Source organism: Girardinichthys multiradiatus, chromosome 14 (genome assembly GCF_021462225.1).
Source record: "Girardinichthys multiradiatus isolate DD_20200921_A chromosome 14, DD_fGirMul_XY1, whole genome shotgun sequence".
NCBI classification, from domain to species: domain Eukaryota; kingdom Metazoa; phylum Chordata; class Actinopteri; order Cyprinodontiformes; family Goodeidae; genus Girardinichthys; species Girardinichthys multiradiatus.
The window spans coordinates 32,283,794-32,304,614 of NC_061807.1; the positions used below are offsets into that span (position 1 = coordinate 32,283,794).

A 20,821-nucleotide genomic window follows, 5' to 3' on the forward strand; every position below is an offset into this window, starting at 1 on the left:
GCAAAGAAAAGGCCATGGGATTGCTTTCAAAAGTGGAACATGTCTTTATTGAACCTTTTGATAAAACACATTTACAGGTGCGTCTTGAAAGCAACATTTCCATCCACAGCGATAAGAGAATCTTTGAAGCTTTGCATCAAACCCTTCAGATAAAGATCAATGTTTAAAAAATCCACTGCAGCTTTATTGTTTTCTCACACTAGCCAAGTATTCTTCTATGGTTGATTTATTTCTGGATGTCTGCTGTTCCTGTTTGCAGGCCTCTGCAGAAGAGCATGTGATTAATACAGTGAAGGACTGCCTGGTATGCTAGAGAAGAGCTGCACACGGCTACAAGGTGTTGGGTTGCGTCAACGTGATGAACGGTAAACACACACATAGAAAGGTCACACACCATACATTAAAGCACTTCTCTTTTTCTTTTCCGAAACCTTTTTAAAAACCACTTTTATTCACTTTCTGACTTCCTGCGATTCGTCATCAAACTAAAGCCGCCCCCAGTCCGATCATTCAGAAGCTGATAGGATGTGTGTCATGAATACAAATGATACCTGGCTTCATGCACGTTATGCTTTGGTGGATTTGTTGTGTTTTCTGTTCCAGTTTAGTCCAGCGATCAAGTGGAAGGAATGAAAAGCAACATTCAGATATAACCAGTAGTTTGTGCCTTCAAAATAAAAGCTCAAACTGGCAACATAAAAAGAACCACATCAATAAAAGGTAAATTCACAGAGGATGGATCATCGTCTGTGAGATCTGAGCCGTTGACTGACATTCATCAGATTCATCCTCGTCAGGATTACATTCTTCCCACTTTTTAGTGCAAAATTATACATGTGCAGAAAATCATCACAACACATATGGACAAATGTGTTTCCATCCCTGGTAAAGAAGCAGAAAAAGCCTTTAAATGTATTTCTTTTACTGCAGCAGTGTAACATCACGCAGAAAATTTACAAGAAACAACTAACAAAATCAACAGTGGCATCCTAATCAATCCCTTTAAAATATAGGCAACAAGATTTGTTCTTCATCCATATTTGATGGTTTTAGGTTGAGTATTAGGAACTACTAATTAGTAATCCATAATTTCCTGTTATAAAGATGACATAACAGAAGTTAATATCATGCCACTAGACTAGATGATTTAATCTTCGTGGGTAGAATGGTGACAGAGGTAAAAAAAAAAAAAGAAAGTGTGCCATCTGGATGCCGCCAAGCCTCCATAACAACCATTAGACGCCAACTACATGCCAACTGGTTGGCTGAGATAGAAAGCAGGAGAAACCCATTTTCTGTCCTATCATCCCAAATGTAAATATGTGGATTTTATTAAATGCTAATAGCATTTTAACTGGAACCGTGAGACTAAGATTGAGCTTTTTATCAATAAACACGTCAGCTGGGTCTGGTCTAAAACAAATTGCAACAATGTAGAAATGCATCTCATGCCCACTGATAAGTATGGTGGAATATCTGTGGTGGTGTGGGCCTGTTTCCCTTCTCCCTGGGAAGCTGGTTTGAGTACATGGCATCATGAACTCTTTAATGGTTTGAAATACCAGGAGATTTTCAATAGAAATCTAGTGGACTCTGACAGAAACCTGAAAAAAATTCAACAATGGTTTCTTCCAGTGGGGTAATGATACAAACAGTCCGCAGATCCGAGCCCAATAGAAAGTCTTGTCCAAAGTATTATCAGCAGGGATGAAATTAATTGTGCCACCGGTGATTTTATTAAAATCAACTATTTCTTGATTTGGGATTTACTCAAATCAATTTCTGATTTAATTTTACTAACATTAAAGATTCAAGTTTTTCTTACATTTTCCAGTATAAAGTGATGTTACGGCCATAAAAGAACCATTAGGCTTTTTACACAACATTACTGGGTTTCTGGAATGCTTTTAATGAAAGTAAACATACAGCAGCTGATGCGCTGCTAAAACAAAATCCTATCAGATGTTTAAAGACCGCCTTTGATATCCTGCACCAATGATTACCTCCTGTTCAACGTGCACCAACCCACTTGGACCCGAGGCTCTTTCCGGTGAGCTCCATCAGGTCTTAAAGGCTTGTTTTCCTTCAACTTGTATCAGAATAATAGCTGTTTGAAAATGTGCATTCCCCCAAATAAAATCACGAGGTAAAAAGAAAGCACATATGGAAAAAGCCATCTTCCCTGTCAACTTACATATTGAGACATTCATCTGCCAGACATCCCACACTTTAGGCTTCAACTGTATATTTCTAGTTTAGTCTGAAACCCTGACAGCTAATTTCAGCAACTGAGATGATACATTTATCACCATTTTATATTTATTTGATGACTGTATTTTGATGAACTGAGGTAATATTTTTTTACTTTCCCCACATATTGCTCTTCATCTATTCCCAGTCTCCTCCTATCAGAGAAACATTTTTCCAGTTGAGTCCCTCTTTAACCCAGTACATTTTAAACAAAAACATTAAATTGAGCTATATCCCCAAAGGAAATGTGAAATAATTTAAAAGCATTTACATACATACAAATCAAGAAGGCAAACAGTTGAGGTTGAAATGGTTAGAGCTTATGTGTCCCTAAATGTCCTGGAAGGTTGATTGTGTTTGGATGGTACCGCGGTCAGCATTGGTGGCTACGTCATGCTACGCGTGGGATAAACAACGTGTAATGAAACCTTTTGAACTGAAACTGGCCACAAACATTACCTGCAAAACGTTGAGCATCTGCAAAGAAAACTGGAGACCAAGCAAGCCACACGCTAACAAACTGTAGTGCTATGAGGCGTTCAGGTGCAGACATTCCCCTCTAGTTCAGCAGCATGCTTGTAAATGTGTATGATACAATTCAGTGTTCTGGTCAGTGGCAGCGGTTTATACAGCAGTGGTGACATCAAGTGTGGTAATGTCCTCTTTTTAAGAGATGCTTAAAATAAAACCAAAAACGCTGCTGCTGGAGTGTTTGCTCGAACCGAGGTAAACGGCCCCTTCCCCTCTGTCCCGCCTCTCGACTGTGTGTCTAACCAATCAGGGAGCTGCGTCTGGTTAGGTCCACGTTGCTGGAGCTGAGTCCCCTGCTGTCTGAGAGGCCGTTGTTGGCATCCTGAAAACACATTGGTTCCTGTTAGAGTCCTGTATGTTGACTGGGAGGAGACAGGTTTTTAGGTAGATGACAAGCCTTTTCACCAAACTGGTTCCAGTGCTTAACTGTTTCTAGTTCTTAGAGTTTCCGCCGCGTTGACTTCTGACCCTAGACCCGAAAAACCGCTGCAAACCCAGCACCGATTCACTGCTATACATGAGGGAGAGAACCATTTTTGTCAGAAGCTAGAGGAGGGCTCATGGGTAACTGCAGCCAATCAAACTGTTGTGAGCGCCTGTTTAAAACTCAGGAGTCTCGCTTTAAAAGCATGTTCTCCAGCTGATGGTGAAGATGAGAGATCAGATGATCTGGACTGTGAAGGGTTTACAAGCTGGCTGTTTAAAACAGAAGGAATGAACTAAGATGGTGACCTTACAGCATCTCTTTGCTGGGATATTGGGATAAATGATATTAGTCATGTGGTGAAATTGTCGCCAAGCCCCTCGCTACTTCACAAAAACACGGAATAAAACATGGGAAGGATAAAAACAATCAATTAATGAGATGTTTATAATAACATTAAGACTTGGTGGTGGAAAAGCACTCTTTATAGAACTAGTCAAGAACTGGCTTTAGCACCAGTCCTGGAACCACTTAGGTGGAAAACCACTTTTTATCCATTTTAAAATATGAAATACCACAAAGAATTTATGACACTTCTACAGTGGGCAGGATTTAAATACCCTGGAAATCCCAGAAACTGAAAGGATGGAAAATATGATACAAGCAAAGAAGGAAGGAAGAAACCAAATAAGGAAGGAAGGAAGTTAGGAAGCAAAGGAGGAAGGAAGGAAGGAAGCAAAAAAGGAAGGAAGGAAGCAAAAAAGAAAGGTAGCAAGGAAGGAAGGTAGGACATAAGAAAATAAGAAGGAAGGGTGCAGAGAAGGAAGGACACAAGAGAGGAAAGAGGTTAGGGCACAAAAAAGGAAGGAAATGAGGGAGGAAGGAAGAAAATAAGGATGAAATGAATTTAACAAGGAAGAAACAAAGAACAGAAGAAAAACAATTAACTCAGGGAGGAAGGAAGTTAGGAAGGGAGGAAGGACACAATATTTAGACAAGCTGATAGATAATCAAACCTGGAAATACAAATATTTCTCATAAAGAAAAAGTAATCTTTACTTTTCCAGATTGTGTAGGAACCCTGGCATAAGAACAGTCTCACCTGTGTGGTTTCCTCAGTGCTCTTGTTCAGGAAGTTCAGGGAGCTCGCTCTTTTCATTCTGTGCAACAAAACAACAAGATCTCTGTGTGAAACAACAGAAACTGTACACAGTTGACCTAATAACAGTCATATACCGAACTACTAAATCATTCCAAGCCGATTCAAACTCTCTGCTACATATTTAAGTGAAACCTAATGTCCACATAAAAATAATCCTCTCAGGGCTTGTAAAATGACAATGAAGGCAGAAGGTTTCAGTTAACAGGCTCCTCTGCTGTGGAACCAGCTCCCAGTTTTTGTCTGTAAGGCATACGGTCTAATTTAAGGGTAATGCTCCAGAAGTATATTCTGACCACTTTTTCTCACTCTATTACTTTCTTTTACTACTCTCCAATTATGCATTCTGTGGAATTCTTCTGCTATGAACTCTGTGTTAATACCCTTGGCCCAGTGTTTAACTGTGTCTCTTTCCAGGACATAGAAACTCAGGGAGCTACGGCTACCTTCAACGATCTTAATCTTTTTAATTTTTTATCATTATACGATTAACTGAGTTTAACGGTATGGAACTGGATCTGAATGCGACTGTATAATAATCGGAGTGTGCTAGAATGAATTGGACTAATTTGAGCCAAACTGGATAGTATATATAACTGGATATGCATTAGCATTGTTTGTCTTGTAAAGCACCTTGAGAGGACAAATAAACCGAATTAAAGTAACATTTTGAAGGGAAACCGTAAAATCTAAAAAAAACAAACAGTTAAATGATGCATATTTGACAACGTTTGGAGAAAAATAAGGAAGATAAAATAAAAATCACTTGTAAGCCCCAGAGTTGACAGCTTATAGTGTGCAAAAAAACCCAGTTCTTCCAGCATTATTAATTTGTTGTCATATTTTCATCATCTTTGAATGTGAACAAGTCAACATGAGATTAAATATCAATTAAAGGTTTATGTTAAAGTTAAAAATGGAAAGAAAAGAAAAACTATGACTGACTAACTTTGTTTTTGCTTTATTCAACTGGACTAATAGGTCATTATTTGCTTTAAACTGTAGGTCTAAAAAAAACAACCCACAGCAGCTGTTAGAAATCTCCTCATTAAAAAAGCCCAAGTTTACCAAATATTGAGCAACATTAACGATTAAATATCTGTTTATATACTTTTTATAATTGTTTTAAACCTGAGGAATTGTATCTTGAATGAAGTAATGGACTCTTCAGAGAGCGTCAGCTATAATCCATGAACCATCATCACCGAATAAACAACAGTTTCCATTACTTTCCCCAAGATAGAAAAAAAACCTCACAGATAATTAAAAAATTATATTTGTTATTCAGTGAAGCGACACAGATCAAACTTTTACCCTGGGTTACGGGGTTCCTGAGGTCCACTGCCCTGCAGTTTCTTCACCAGCATCTCACTGCTCCTCCTCAGAGCATCACGGATCTTTCCAAAGGAGCCGCTGCGACGCAGAGACCCATTACCGTCCTAAAGAGAGGAAAAAAAGAAACTACAAAATCAGGTACAACATGAGATGTTTAAAGGGTTCTTTGTCACTTTGGGGGAATGTCTTACAACAGGAAGATCTATAGATTGACATGTGCAAGATTGTTTTGTGTATCCGAAGTTCTCATTAATCTATAATAAGGATGTTACCCCGTTCCACTCAGCGGATTCTTCGCCCTCGCCGTCTCCTCGTCCCCCCGGTCCATCCCTGCTCTGTCGTCTGTCGCTCCCTCCCCCTGGTCCGTCCTTCAGCAGCTCCACCACCTTACTCTGGTTAATGGCGTCAATCCCCTGAGGGAACAAACACACAAAAGATAAGGAAAACCAAGAGCTGGACAAAAAAATTGAACACAATAAACACACTGTAGACATTACTAAACTTCTCTACTAAAGAGGAAATAAACACCAAGCTGGTGTCTGATCTGTGAATTGTGGCAGAGTTTAGGAGGTTATAATTATTAGTTGAAAAACATCTTCTCAGCTAATCAGGTACTATAACCACGAGAACCCACACAGCATACCTAACAGCAGTAAGTCAAAGAGCACTGAGGCTTTTTGGAGTGTTTGTGTTGTACCTGTTTGCGTGACTTGCTGGCGCACTCCTCCAGCGTATCTGCTGCCTCCAACTTACCCTGGCGACGGTACAACGCTCCCAGGCTTTTCAAGGTTGTGTTCACAGTTGGACTGGACAAAAAAAAAATAAGAATAACACAATGAGGACTCTAGGCTGTTCCTTTTGAATTTATATGTATAATCAGAGATCTTATAGCTCCTTCAGCGCTTGATGTTTGCATGACTTCGTGTGTAACGTCACACAAGAACAGGAGGATGTTAATGGGTCATTTGTAATAGTATGGCAAGTTTTTATCTCAACAATAGAGCACTTTGAAAAACTTTATACAGTAGCATGATCCAACCAAAAAATGTTTAGTTTGACTAAACTTGATAAATGTGACTGAAGGATTTTTTAATTTACACTTCACTGTGTAAACTGAGGCACTTTTAATTAGTTATCTATGACTTGGGGTATATATATGATGTAACACAAAGGCCCAATGCTCTTAGACACTCTTCAAAATGGGAAAGCCAAGAGAACAGTACATTTAACACCAACCATCCTCACTTGAATAGCATATCATTCCCATTTTTTTCAGTCACTCTTAAAAATGGGAAAAAGTGAACAAATAATTGAAATAGTGTAAAGAGAAATGTGAGTTTAAAACAACTGAAACCGTTACACAAAATGCCCCAACTTTTCTCTTACAACCACACACAGGAGGACAGCAAGGAACGTAAAAAAGAATTAAAAAAGCTCCCCGTTGGAGAACTGCAGCCAAGAGAGGCAAATTTGGGTCACTAAGTCTCCGTAGCAACCTTTTCTTTCAAGGGTTTTTATACATCTTTACCTGGGATGTCATCTGATCTCGTAAGATTAAGTTTGATTTACTAGTTTTAATGCGAACCAACTAAATAAATCTATTGTGAGCTGGCTGAGCTGGGCATACTCAGTGTGTTTTCCGCTAAGTCTTACAGTAACAAAGAAACAAGAGCACGATACAACTGCACTCATGACTAAACATATTTAGTCGTTTAAACATTCTAAACAGTATTTGTTCTCTGAACCCCGGTATGAAAATGACTTCCTGCTTTAAGTACGTTGGTAAATATTTTACAGGGATCTATAAAAATATACTCGCAAGTTTTTGATTTCCGGATCATGCCTTTATCGACCTTTGGGCTTTCCAACAAAACCAATTATTTTCTGACAATGTAAAGAAGTCAGTGTTTTTCACCTCCTTAGGAATAACATGTGCAGTAAGATGTGTATCCATGCTGGCTTCATCCATCATTCTTGTTCTGTTTGTTTCCTAAATCCAAACCTGCCTCACCTGTCCACCTTGCAGGCCTTGTACCAGCTCCCATACTCCACATACGGTCCAGAGTCCTTCTGTTTACCCTGAGGCAGACAGGAGAGAAACGGAGAAAGAGCGGAGAAATAAACACTGCGTAAAACACGAGCCCATTAAACCACAAGTTAAAGCATCCTTGTCGCCCTTTTCAGTCTACTTTCCAGTGTGGTAGCAGATGCATTAAAGGTCAATGTTAATAACTGACCTTACTTTCTTCCCTCTCCTCTGCATGCATCCAGATGGGCTTATTGTCATCTACAAAATGAGATGAAGAAAAACAAAATTATAAAGCCTTCCGGGCCTGTCCACGTGATTTATTCATAAATAATACATAGCAGCCATTCATCAAACTCCTGCTGAGGAACCCGTCTCATGCTGAGCATGTGAGCAGTAAAAGGGAGGAGGGAAACATCAACATTAAGTGGCTTCAGTATCACAGAATAATCCTCCTTCCTGCTGAGAGCGATGCAGGGATCAGGGGGTGAGGGGAACAGAAAAACCCAACCCAGCATGGAACTGTCAAAGTGAAACGGGCCGAGCTGGTTGTTTAGCTGATCCACTGATGGTTCTACTCACTGTTGACTGATCCAAACTCCTTCTCATGTGCTCTGGTCAGGATCTCTTTGTACAGAACTTCTGCGTCCTTAAACTTGCCCTGCTTCAGGTAGCATGTGGCCTAAAGGGAAACAACATAAAATAAGTGTTTTGACAGTAGAGTGACCTGCAAAATTCATACCAGTTAGTTGTTATAACATGACAAAGTGTGAAAATGTTAGTGGATATGATCACTTTTGCAAGGTACTGTAATTAAACATATAAATATTAACAAACAGGCTGTAGAGAATATAACAGTAAAGAGGATGGAGGCAGTGTTTTAGAAGTTAGACTGTACACATTTGGATCGCACCAGGTTATTTTTGGTCCTAGCTACACTGGGGTCATCGGCTCCCAGCTTGGACTCAAAGATCTCCAGGGCCCGTTTGTAGTAGTACTCCACCTCATCGTACTTAGCCTGGTTCAGGCACAGCAGGGCCAGGTTGTTTAGCTGCTTGGCTACGTCCGGGTGGGATTTCCCCAGCACCTGAATACAGAAAGAAGACAACTTTAGGAACATTTGTGAGATAAATTTGCTACATAACTTGGATTAGGGCTTCCACTCAAATGAAAACCAAGTCTGAAGGCAGCACTGGCACTGTGGGCCCTCACCTTCTCTCTGATCCCCAGGGCCCTCTTGCAGAGGGGCTCGGCCTCCTTGTATTTGCCCCTCTTGCCAAACAGCACAGCCAAGTTGTTGAGGGTTGCAGCAACAGCTGGGTGGTCCTTCCCCAGTGTCTTCTCTCTGATGGCTAAGGCATCATTCAATAGGTGAGTAGCTTCCTTGTATTTATTTTGGTCTCTGGAAACAAAAAAGGCACCACAGCGGTAAAAAGTCTTTTTCAATCTCAACCACAACCACGTTAAAAAAGACAGTGCCACCTCTGTCCCCTCACCTGTACACCAAGGCCAGGATGTTGAGCATGGTGGCCACGTCAGGGTGGTCGTGTCCGGACGACTTCTCCAGATCCTCCAGGGCCTGCTTGCACAGAGGAACAGCGACTTCGTAGCGGCCCTGGGAGGCGTACTGGATCACCAGGTTGTGCAGGGTCCTGAGTCGATTCGGGATCTCATAACCTCCCTGCTGGGCTGCTGCCTCCCCACTCGGCTGGGCTGAAACAGATGGGTCAAACAAGAGATGAAAAGATTTAAATCACTTCTTTTGTGTCCTCTCTATAAGCGATCTCTAATTAATCATCCAAATTCCCTTGATCACAGGTCAAATCATGAAAAATCTGATTTCTTTCTGTTCACTAAATACATCAAATCTAGAAAGGTACACACTTTACTGTCTGTCAATACATTAACAAACAGTATGTTCCTCAACACACTTTGTTTTGAGATTAGTAAAGATCAGATGGTTATGGAAATATGCTTCAATGCCTCATCACGTGACCAGCAGCACATTTCTTTCCATTCTTGTCAGCGTTCTTTCATTGTCAATGGTTAAACTAAAACAAAGTGCACACAAAACTAATCTGTGTTTTATGGTCCATAGAAAAAAATATCCATCTGCAGGTGGAACCATACAGAACACCGAGAATCGGTATTGGCCCATAAAAGATGGTAGAGGGGCCAAAGTCTAGAAATCAAAATGATTCTCCAGACTCCATTTTCTACACACTTAACCCCCCAACCAAAGGAAAAATATCACCGTCAAAGACTTTTTAACAGCTTTGCAGGATCGTTACCTATTACATTTAAGACCTATTTTAACTGTGAAATATTTAAATACTTAACTTAATTTCTCAATACCCTATCATTAACTTATTTGAGTTAAATTTGGCTGACTGTATTTGTGTTTATTCGCTATGGGATGGAAATTAATCGTGTTTGCAGTTAAATTACCTAACTTTAACTCCTTTTACACAGTAGTTCCCACAACTGTGGTTAAACAATCCCTCAGACGAGCTGATCAGGTAACATGAATGTTTTGATCTCATTTCCCTAAACCAGTGGTTCTGCATGATCAAAATTAAAAAGAGAGATCATATTTCTCCTATTTTAGCTTCCCTTCATTGGCTCCCTGTTAAATCCAGAATATAATTTAAAATTCTCCCCCTCACATATAAAGCCCTTAATGATCTAGCTCCATCATACATCAGAGATCTGATTGGTCCATACGTTCCTAACAGGGCACTTCGTTCTCAGACTGCAGGTTTCCTGGTGGTTCCTAGAGTCTCTAGAAGTAGAATGGGAGGCAGATCCATTAGTTATCAGGCTCCTCTCCTGTGGAACCAGCTCCCGGCTTCAGTCCGTGAAACCGGGAGCCCGTGAAACCGGGAGCCCTGTCTACTTTTAAGGCTAGGCTTAAAACTTTCCTTTTTGATAAAGTTTATAGTTAGAGTGGCTTAGTTAGCCTTCCTCCCTCCCTGTTGGTTGGAGTAAGGGGGAGTCAGGTTTAGCCTAAACCGGCTCAGTTATGGTTGAGGTGCAAACACACCCTCCATTTCTGCTACCTGTATGACCCCTTCTCTTTTCCAATGGTTATGATCAGTCTGATAGAGGGAGGTATCCCAATCCTTGTGGTTTTTAGTATAACAATGACCATCAGTGGGACCCTTTGTGAGGTTCCTTGAGACAACATTGTTGTAAATAAGCACCGTTTAACTAAATAATCTGAACTGAAACTATCTGTGTAGTTATGCTGCTATAGGCTTAGGCTGCTGGTGGATATAATGACCACTTTCACCCTCTTCACTACATTCTCACACTACTCTCCAATTTTGCATTATTTGCTGTTATTTCAGCTTTTAACTTTGTTCTCTCTTTTCTCTTCCTAGAAGCTACACCTGGCCTGGCTCTGTGTCTACCTGTGACACCTTTCTGGAGAGGGGCATCGTCCGAGCTTCTGCTAGCAACAACTTAATGCTCACCCTCTACAGATGATCCACATGGCCCTGTCTTTTAGTGTTTAACCCTTTCTCTCTCCTAGACATGGAAATTGACTGAGTTTTTACTGTAACTAATTATATGTGCTCTCTTTCAGACTCTAATCTTGAAAACTGGCTCAGAGTTTATCTGTTCTTTCTTTCTAGATGAAACGACTAAAGGAGCCATTAACATTTACTTTTCCTTCCCATAGAAAGTACTCCTGGATCAGTGCTTCTTTGTTCTCTTTGTGTCTCTGCTCTGTTCTCTCAAACCCCCAGTCGGTCGTGGCAGATGGCCGCTCACACTGAGCCTGGTTCTGCTGGAGGTTTCTTCCTGTTAAAAGGGAGTTTTTCCTCTCCACTGTCGCTACATGCATGCTCAGTATGAGGGATTGCTGCAAAGCCAACACCAGTGACTGTCCACTGTCTCTACATGTTCATCCGGGAGGAGTGAATGCTGAAAGTCACTGACTGGATGCAATCTGCTGGATTTCCTTAGATAGAAAAACTTTTTATCCAATTTGAATAAATAACTGAATCTGACTGCACTGTTCAATGGTTAGGATTAATTGGAATGTATGAACCTGACTGTTGTGAAGTGCCTTGAGACAACATGTGTTGTGAATTGGCACTATATAAATAAACTGAACTGAATTGAGCTTCCTGGTCCTCAGGAAGGAGAACCACCGATCTAAACAAGGCAGAGATTTCTCAAAAAACAAAAGGAGATTAAAAAAAAACTCAAATTACGAAAACATTAAAAAAAAAGGAACAGGAAGTTAGATTTAAGACCAATTTAAGACTAATAATGATGATGATAATGAAGTTTTATGACTTTTTAGGCCTGTGAACATTGAATATTCTGTAAAAACTCCTCCAGCTTTGGACTACATACACACACTTGAACTATTTGTAGTCTAATGTGTATTTAAAATTCTTCTGCTCTGGAAAAACTGGACAAAAACCTGCAGGACGGTCAGATGGGATAGCCCGACTTCCATCCAGTAATAATTAATGCCCTATAGAACTTTGTATTCCGTGTACAAAATCCTGTAAAAAATGATCCAGATCAAAGTTACCTGTTCCTTGGTCGTCATCGTTGGGGAACAGATCATCCAGGCTGTCCTTTGAAGAGTCTCCTCCTCCAGTCCTTCCGGAGCTCTGGCTCCTCTCCTCTGACAGGGAAACATCGTCGTCAATCTTCTTGATCTGATTCATGAACTCCAAGTGCTTCTTCTCCTCCTCCAGCTGGGCAACGCACTGTTCGCTGCGCTGCAGCTTGTGCTGCGTTTCTGCCAACTCGTCCCGCAGCCACTGGTTCTCCTGACAGAGCCGACGGACCTGGGCGCGCAGCTTCTGCTTCTCGGACTCCACGGCGCTCAGGTGGTTTGACAGAGCGATGATAACCTGAGGGACAGCAAGAGAACATAAACAGTCACTGATTAGGAGCGAAACCGTAAAGATTTAACATTGAACTATCGACTAGAAAAGCCAACCTGCGCTTCTCCCAGGCCCAGCTCAATGTCTTCCAGATTCTTCCGGAGGAGCCCGGACTTCTCCTGGGCAATAGACACCTGGGTACAGTCCAGCAGCGAGTTGAGGAGCTGTGTGTGTTCACCACGCAGTGTCTCCAGGCCCTGCATGACGGCCTTAGTGTTGAGGACGATCTCATCCTGGGTCAGTCGCTCCAGGGCTTCCTCACGCGGATACACCATGGTGGACATTGCGTGGTTTCATGCACACTGTGGATAATGTGGTTGAAAGAAACATTTACTGTACGACTCTGATCAATTACACTTGGCTGCTTTGTGAAACAACATGCTTTTAACAGCTAAACAATTCACTGCTGCAACAAAATAATTAGAAAACTAAAAAACAAATGCACCGATTGCATGGAAGATGGTTGGAATGGGCAGATTTTTAACTTGACATGCTTGTTTATTTCCAGTGCCAAGTTTGCCCTAAAAAAAGTCACAACTTTTTATAAATTGGCTCCATGAAGACACGATTGCTGTGCAGAGGCAATTTGCGCTGCTGAATAAAAAAAAAAAAGGTTAAAAGATCAAGGCCTGTTCTCATGTGGACCCCATAGAAACCTGTAATAACAGGTGAGTCATATTATTTTGTTGATATAACGCATCCGGGTTTTCGCTAACAATCTATGCTTTTTTTTATATCAATGCCAAAGGCGTTCCGAGGGAAAAAGAGACTGTATTGGATGCTGCAGCTGCCTGTCTGCCTCATTTGACCTCTACTACTGTCCTCGGGCAGTTGTTAGTGCAGAAAGCGGGTAAAACACAAGTCATTAAAATGTATGACGCTTAAAGTAAAACACTTCGTTTCAGAAGCAGGAAAACAACCTTTTCTCAAAAGTTTTGTCTTTACTCAACTAACTAGAATATGTTATCAGCTAAATTATCAACAAGTTCTATCAAAATAGAGAATAAACATGCTAATGTTTGGCTTGCACTTATGCTAACTAAATCATGATTATTAGCATAAGACAACATAATTTATTATAGATTACAACCATATGTGGCAACAAAATATCTGCGGTTCACATAATAATAAGTTGAAACTACTGGTTATGGAATGTCTCTGGTGAGCAACAAATGAAAGATATTTTGGTTATATAATTGAAGCTACTAAGCTAAGATTTGTATAAATGTCCGTGATTTGAATGAATTCTCGGATTCTTCCTTGGTGTTTGCAAATGCCTGTTCTTAAATGATTTAGGGTGGCAGAAGCAACAAAACATCCTGATCAAAGGTTCCTAACGAGAATTAAGATTTAATGATTAAACACTTACAATAATCACAACCGTCTGTGAAAAAAATGCTTCTGTTCAACAACTTGAATCGCTTTAGTTTTAAATGTCCACTGGATGACAAAGAAAGGTTTCTAATTTGGTGATGTTTTGAAGGAGGTGTACAAGTTCTCTACAAGGAACGTTTTAAAATCAAGGCAGCCGAATTAGTTTAATCCAAACAGAAATTAGAGATGGTTTGGGTTATTTATGGGGTCAGAAATTGAAATGGGTCAGCCCAGATGTTTACAAAATTCAAAAATCTGAATTGGAGAAAACAAAAAACTGCTATTGGTGCATCTCTACACAGAGGCGGAGGAACGGAGAAGGGAAAAATAAACTCCCACAAGATACCAGATGACAATAAGCAAGCAAGGACTCAGAAAATTAATATGCAACAAAAGCATTTTGAAAGTTTACATTGTGAGTTTAAGGAGTTAAAAACTCATCAAATCCCACACGCAGTAGTTGCCTGTTTCAACCTGAGATGTGCTTCACTGTGAAAATTTATGCAAAGAAAAGAAAAAAGGAGGGACCCAAAAAAGCTAAAGTAGGAAAAAATGAACTTTCTTGAGATGCATTTATTGCTTCTTTTCATAAACGAAAAACATGAAAGGATTACAAGAAATACAAAAGTCGGCTTGTTTGGTTATAAATTGTAAAATGGACAATTTGGACAATTTCTATTCCATCAGTGTCTCTTGGGTGAGAGTTAGTTACACTGAACAGAAAACGATAGTGTGGTAGATAAGATGCGTTAGTTCAGTGTTGCTAAACCAGATTTGGATTACTCAGTTCCTGTGGGCTAGATCTAACGCAGCATCTGCCAAGGACCAGCAAATCCAATTAAAGTGAGAACTGACCTCCTGACAGATCCATCCTCAGAAAAGAAGACGTTACAATCCAAACAGACCATTTCACCTTAACCAGACGTATTTCTCAATTAATTAAATGCTTTGCCAGTTCTAAAATAAAATAAAAGGGAAATGATTTCACAAAAATGTCCATCAGGTGGGAAAATCAACTGAGACAAAGTGCTTCCGCTGCTAAATTTATCAACTAAAAGGCTAATTTTGAGACTCAAAGTTCAGTCAGAATCAGTCAGGTGTTTAAAACGGATGGATGCACAGAATGTCAGAAAGCCATTTAAAAGGAAAGTTGGTCTACAACAAGTCTGGTTCATTCAAGCTGTGAGAGAGAGAGCAAGAAAGGAAACAGAACGTTTAGCAGATAACAGGAAGGCTGAATAGGGTTCACCAAAGCTGCTCTGTTTTGAGCTTTAGACATCCGTCTGTCATTGGACTTGCTGGACTAGAAAATGCTGACAGAAATCTTTTGAAAATCTAAGATTTAAGGTAACAATCTACTTTTTTAAGGGATTAAACAGAGACAGTTGTTGCCATTATGCTAACCATGCAAACAACTCTAATGGCTCAGTTAAAATGTCCAAGACTGGTTACAAATGATTTTGTTTTCATTTTAAAATTAAAACCTTTCTCCCTTCTAAACAGTGTGACGTTGCCTCTGTAATCAATGTTCAAGAAAAGAAGGCTAGAAAAAACATTTCCAATGATGTTCTTGTGTTGTCAATTTGTAATTAGCTAAACCTCATCTGCAGGTCAAACAAAACTCTACCCGGTGCAACTCTGGTAAATAGAGCTGAACCAATCGGATTTCTACAGGCCAATACGGATTCCTGGCTTGCTTGCATACAAATCATTTTGCGTAAAAATTATTTTAATTTAACAATTAATATGAAAAATGACCCTGCAAAAAAAGGAAAAAGTGCTGCAGGTTCACTGATAGGGGAAGTGGTTATTAATCAACAGAATATTAGGGGATTTCAGGATCATGAAAATTTGCTTATTTCAAATCGCTGGCTGACCCCTTATCCTTGCAGCTTCATGAAAGGGGGGCTGCTGGTGCCCATCTCCAACAATCACTGGCTAAGAGGGAGGGTACACCCTGGACTGGTTGCCAGTCCATCACATCATGATCATCTGCTCTAAAAAATACAGTATCTCCCTTAGGCTTCCAAGATAGGCAAGTGTAAGACAAGTATATATCTTTCATGGGTTACAGAACAACTTCATCTATAAATGTACGTACTGGTTTTCGTCTAGCTTGTGGAAACGCAGTACGTTTTCTAATAGCTGGGTTTTTATGAACTGTGCACATGTACCATCTTTCATTTTATTCTAACTTTGTTTCCTTTTGATATGAAGTAGGATGTCAGAAGGTGAAATAAAAGATATATTACAATGAAGAGTCAAGCACAATAGAGCAGCTATTAGTTATGAAGGAGCATAAAGTTACTGTTATAAAACGATGACGATTCATCAGTAAAAGAAAAACCCATTTGATCTCGGTTATGTCTGCCTTAATCTTTTCTCATCTTTATGCTGATGATATCCAACTGACACAAGCTGGCGTGATTATTGTGGTGCTGACTAAAGCCACCACAAACGTTGATTAGGGCCGGATCCAACAGTGCAGCATCGTGACTTTCCCAGCTCTGATGTTGGAGGTGCACCTGTTTCTCCTCCCCTCCCTGTGTTTGCCTCCTCTGTCCTCCGCTCCCTCCCTTCGGCTGACTGCAATGCACCACTCCTCACACTCCCCATCTAAAGCTTTCATTTTCAAACCCAAAAGCCACAAGAGACCCATCAGACATCTAAGAAGAAGCCATAATTGTGATGAACATCGCTTTGTCGCTCCATGTTAGTCGGAGTGTTTTTTTAAGCCCCAAAGGCCCGGATAATGGTGTGGGCCTGCGGCCGGGGAGGGCGGCGACGTTTGTCTCTGGCAGCAGATCAGTGGAGGTGACCGACAAGGACAGTAATATGACTGCCCACCAATATGATCTTCTACAAAAAAAAAAAAAAAAAAAAAACACAACACATGCTGAGACAGATCCCGACACTACAGCTGTGTGTAAACAGTGAAGGCCCGACCTCTGAGCTCCTAAACCAAGATGTCAGTAGATCATTCGCTATACTATACAGAACACCAGATAACGCATACAACATCGTTTAGTTATAAAACGGAAACGATTTACAACAAGATACTTCATTAGCAGCACTGTTTACAGATCACGAACATCGCCGCTCGGATTTACTATTTACCCCAACTCTCGGTTTAAATCGACGGGCCTTCTCTCTTTGTATTTCTATGCTCTAAACAGTGAGAGATGTTTGTTACCTTCATCGAAGTAAGAGCGGTGTTTCCGACTTCGGAACAAAGCGGCTGAATAATGTTGTGATGCTCCAGAAACACTGGAGTCAAGCTAGCTGATGCAAACCAACTTCCGGTGGGGTTTTTCCAAAATAAGACTCAGTAACGGTTGTTGGCGACAGCAGCAGTGACTCCGCAGCTCGAATGAGTGTTTGTAATAAATAGCACCCTCCAAAAAACGGCAAGCTTGAAAACAAGTCGTTCTCCTAAACTATTTTACCAGTCATCTCTAATGGTAACTGGCCTGCACTTGTATAGCGCTTCATCAAGTCCACAGAGACCCCAAAGCGCTTCGCACTACAGTCATCCACCCATTTATTCACACGCTGACAGTGGTCAGCTAGCATTGTAGCCACAGCTGCCCAGGAGCACACTGACAGAGGTGAACCCTAAAAACGTTACCTTGCGTCACTGTGCTGTCTAATAGCTCCAACAGCATACAATAATTTAATTATTATTACTACTGAAAGCTGTAACTAAGCTAACGGCCGCCATGTCTCTAGGCTCCACCTTAACCTTAACTCACCTACACAGAACTGGACCGTGGTCCACAGTGACCCTCACTGGCGGAAATCTTATTTTAAAGCAAAATGAATCATCTTAAAAGTGGTCTTCCTGTTCCCGTAGTTATGAGAACATGGCAATTTGACGTTTTTGTTTTTTTTCCCGTGGTGGGGGGAGAACAGGCGTGCACGTGCCTGAAACAGCCACAGGTAATACTTCCGGTTTTTAAAATCACAGCCTGCAGGCAGTGTAGTTGGGTCCTTCAGTTTGTTCTCGGAAAAACAGGACAAGAGTCCCAGGCAAGAGCAGAGGTGAAGTCTCTTAAAAGTCTCTGGCAACAGTAACACCATGAAGGAGCACAAATCACAAGCGGCATCCCATTGTTAACCCATGGGGCTTAATAGGATGCCAGGAAGGCTTTCCACAAGGTTTATGAGCGTCGTTACGGAAATGTATGACCATTCTTCCAGAGTTACATTTGTGTGGTCAGACAATGATGTTGGATAAGAACGCCTGGCTTCCAGTCGCTGCTCTATTTCTTTATTGAGTTGAGGGCAATAGTCTGTGCAGGCCAGTCAATTTCTTCCACACCAAACTCACTGATGCATGTCTTTATGGACTTTATTTAGTGCACTGCTGCACAGTGATGTTGCAACAGGAAGGTACCATGGCCAAACTGTTCCATCAACGTTAAAAGCATGACATTTTTCAAAATGTCTTGGTATGCTGAAGCATTAAGATTGATGTAATTCAATTCAGAAATACTTTATTCATCCCAAAGGGAAATTAAATGTTGTTGCAGCTCATGTTCTGCAGGTTTCCTCAAAGAGCCGTTGTAGATGCTGATGGCTGTGGGCAGGAAGGATCTCCTGTAGCGGTCTGTCTTGCAGTAGATCTGAAGAAGCCTGACTGAAGACACTCTGTTGTTGTACAACAGTCTCATGAAGAGGATGATCAGGGTTCTCCATAATGTTCTTCATTTTATGAAAAATCCTTCTTTGCACAATGATCTCCAGATGTTCCAGAGGAGTCCTCAAAACAGACCGAGCCTTCTTTATTAGTAAGTTGAGCTTTTTAAGTCCCTGGCTCTGATCCTGCTTCCCCAGCAGATTATGGCAGAAGAGATCACACTTTCCACAACAGACTCTTAGAAGATGCAGCATCTTGCTGCAAACACCAAAGGACCTAAGCTTCCTCAAGAAGTACAGTCTGCTCTGTCCTTCTTGTAGATGGCTTCACAGTTGCATCTCCACTCTAGTCTGTTGTCCAGGTGAACACTGAGGTATTTATACTCTTCCACCACCTCCACTTCTCCCATGATGGAGATAGTGTTTGACCTATTCCTGCTTGTTTTAAAATCTACAATCATCTCCTTTGTTTTATTCACGTTTAAGATGAGATGATTGTTTCCACACCATGCCACAAAGTAGTCCACCAGCTCCCTGTACATCTCTGATCCATCCCACGACTGCAGTCATCTCAGTATTTCTGCAGATGACAGGAGTCTGTCTTGTATTGGAAGTCTGAGGTGTACAGAGTGAAGAGGAATGGTGAGAGTAGAGTCCCCTGTGGTGCTCCTTCTGCTGGAAGCCTGTGATCTTCTTCATCCCTGACCACACATCTGATATTGTTTTGCTGGAGCTTGCTCTCCAGCTTCTTCTTGTACACGTCCTTGCTGTCTCTTATCTTGATTTTAAGTTGCTTTTAAGTCTTTTCTCTTGCTCTCAGTGGAAGACACACGCATTTTCTCTCTCTCCCTATCTGCTAATCCCTGCTTCTGCTTTTGTCTGTATTTTTCTCAGAGCCTCGCTTTGCATATCCTCCAAACTTGTAAATTATGGATTTGGTCAGCTGGTCTCTCAACGTAATTGATCAAATTTTTTTTCTTTTCAACGGGAAGACAGGGTAAAGGAGACCCTCTTGTCCAGGCGGGACGTTCTTCTCTGGAAACACAATGGATTTTTGGCAGCAGTGGAAGATTATGTGCCTGACTACAATGTCGGTTGCGGACTTAGGAAATGTGTACATATTTGGACTTTTGATAACAGGATTTCTGCTTTTTGGAGTTGGTGGTTACCTGGTTTATCGAGTGATTCACAAAACGTGGGCGGCTGTTCAAAGCTTTCCAAAGCTTCCTGCGATGTTAGATGGAGTCTGTAGAGCGATCAACACTCTGAAATGTTAAGAGAGCAGAATCGCAAGCTGGACACGATTCTTGAACAGAATTGCAGCTTGGCAGCGGTTGGACTCAGAGGTTAAAGGATATAATCTTGGAGAAGTTGTACGCTCCAGATCTGCGGAAAATACCAGAAATGTGGCTATTTGGATTCGCAATTGAGACATACCAGTAAAACTCTTAAGGTGGTTGGAAATTGCCTGAACCACAACATTTATTGTTTTTCTAAATCTGGCACCTCAATGTGGCCTTGGCAACTTCTGCTAACTGGCTATCAATAAAATATCTCCTGGGTGTTATATAAACACGACGCTCTTCCCCTGCCCTCCCCTACCAGCTGTGTGCTGATAGGACTATGCGGCCGATTGATAAAACTTCCACCTCTCTTCTCAAGGACAATGGCGCTTCTATCAGTGTTTACAGTCTAATTCTTGCAAACACACTCAGACTTATACATTCACACCCTCAGGAGTCCACCGTACCCTTGCTGAATCTTTACTTATGTGTGTGTTGCTTACCCCTGCTGAGGATTTTTGTACTTTTTCAGACTGAATTCTGCTAAGAATAGAGTCTGAAATACAATTTTTTTCCCCTCCTATCTTACTTTACCAAAATGTGTGATTTCATTACTTCTCATAGATTTTCAGATTTCTCAGAAGGATTACCAGTGAAAACCAAATATTATTAGTAATTTGGACTTTAGCTGCTCTTACACCTATGACCCAGCTTTCTTAATTAGACTACAATGGACTGTTATTACTTAGTTGAACTTCAGTCACAGTAAAAGCAATATATCATTAGCACCTGAAAATGTGGATTAAAGCTGTTTTGTACCAGTGACTCAGCTTCCTTAGTTAGAATTCAGTGGAATGATGAGACTATTAGGTTTCCCAGAAGGACTCA

At 40.9% G+C, this 20,821-nt stretch overlaps 1 protein-coding gene across 3 annotated transcripts; it reads right to left on the reverse strand.

Moving 5' to 3' along the window:
* Positions 1–20: 20 nt before the first annotated feature.
* On the reverse strand, positions 21–17,901 carry LOC124881086 (kinesin light chain 2-like). Of its 3 annotated transcripts, none has more exons than XM_047386584.1 (14): positions 17,765–17,901; positions 12,695–12,940; positions 12,278–12,605; positions 9,222–9,438; positions 8,938–9,127; positions 8,639–8,812; positions 8,308–8,407; positions 7,937–7,986; positions 7,711–7,778; positions 6,397–6,505; positions 5,972–6,112; positions 5,679–5,803; positions 4,308–4,365; positions 21–3,103 (listed from the first exon to the last, which is right to left on the reverse strand). In XM_047386584.1, exons 2-14 carry the CDS (start codon positions 12,920–12,922, stop codon positions 3,020–3,022), a joined length of 1,872 nt encoding a protein of 623 aa, XP_047242540.1. In that variant the 5' UTR covers positions 12,923–12,940; positions 17,765–17,901; the 3' UTR covers positions 21–3,019. The 3 variants fall into 3 exon arrangements, with proteins under 3 accessions (XP_047242540.1, XP_047242539.1, XP_047242541.1); XM_047386583.1 differs by lacking the exon at positions 17,765–17,901 and adding an exon at positions 17,206–17,360; XM_047386585.1 differs by lacking the exon at positions 17,765–17,901 and adding an exon at positions 17,130–17,147.
* Between the last annotated feature and the right edge of the window lie 2,920 nt (positions 17,902–20,821).

Coding starts and splice junctions, on each gene's coding strand:
- LOC124881086 (XM_047386584.1), bottom strand. CDS start 12,922: ATGTCCACCATGGTGTATCCGCGTGAGGAAGCCCTGGAGCGACTGACC. Junction 12,606..12,694: donor TGGGCCTGGGAGAAGCGCAG/GTTGGCTTTTCT, acceptor GCTGTCCCTCAG/GTTATCATCGCTCTGTCAAA. Junction 6,506..7,710: donor AAGGCCTGCAAGGTGGACAG/GTGAGGCAGGTT, acceptor TTTTTTGTCCAG/TCCAACTGTGAACACAACCT.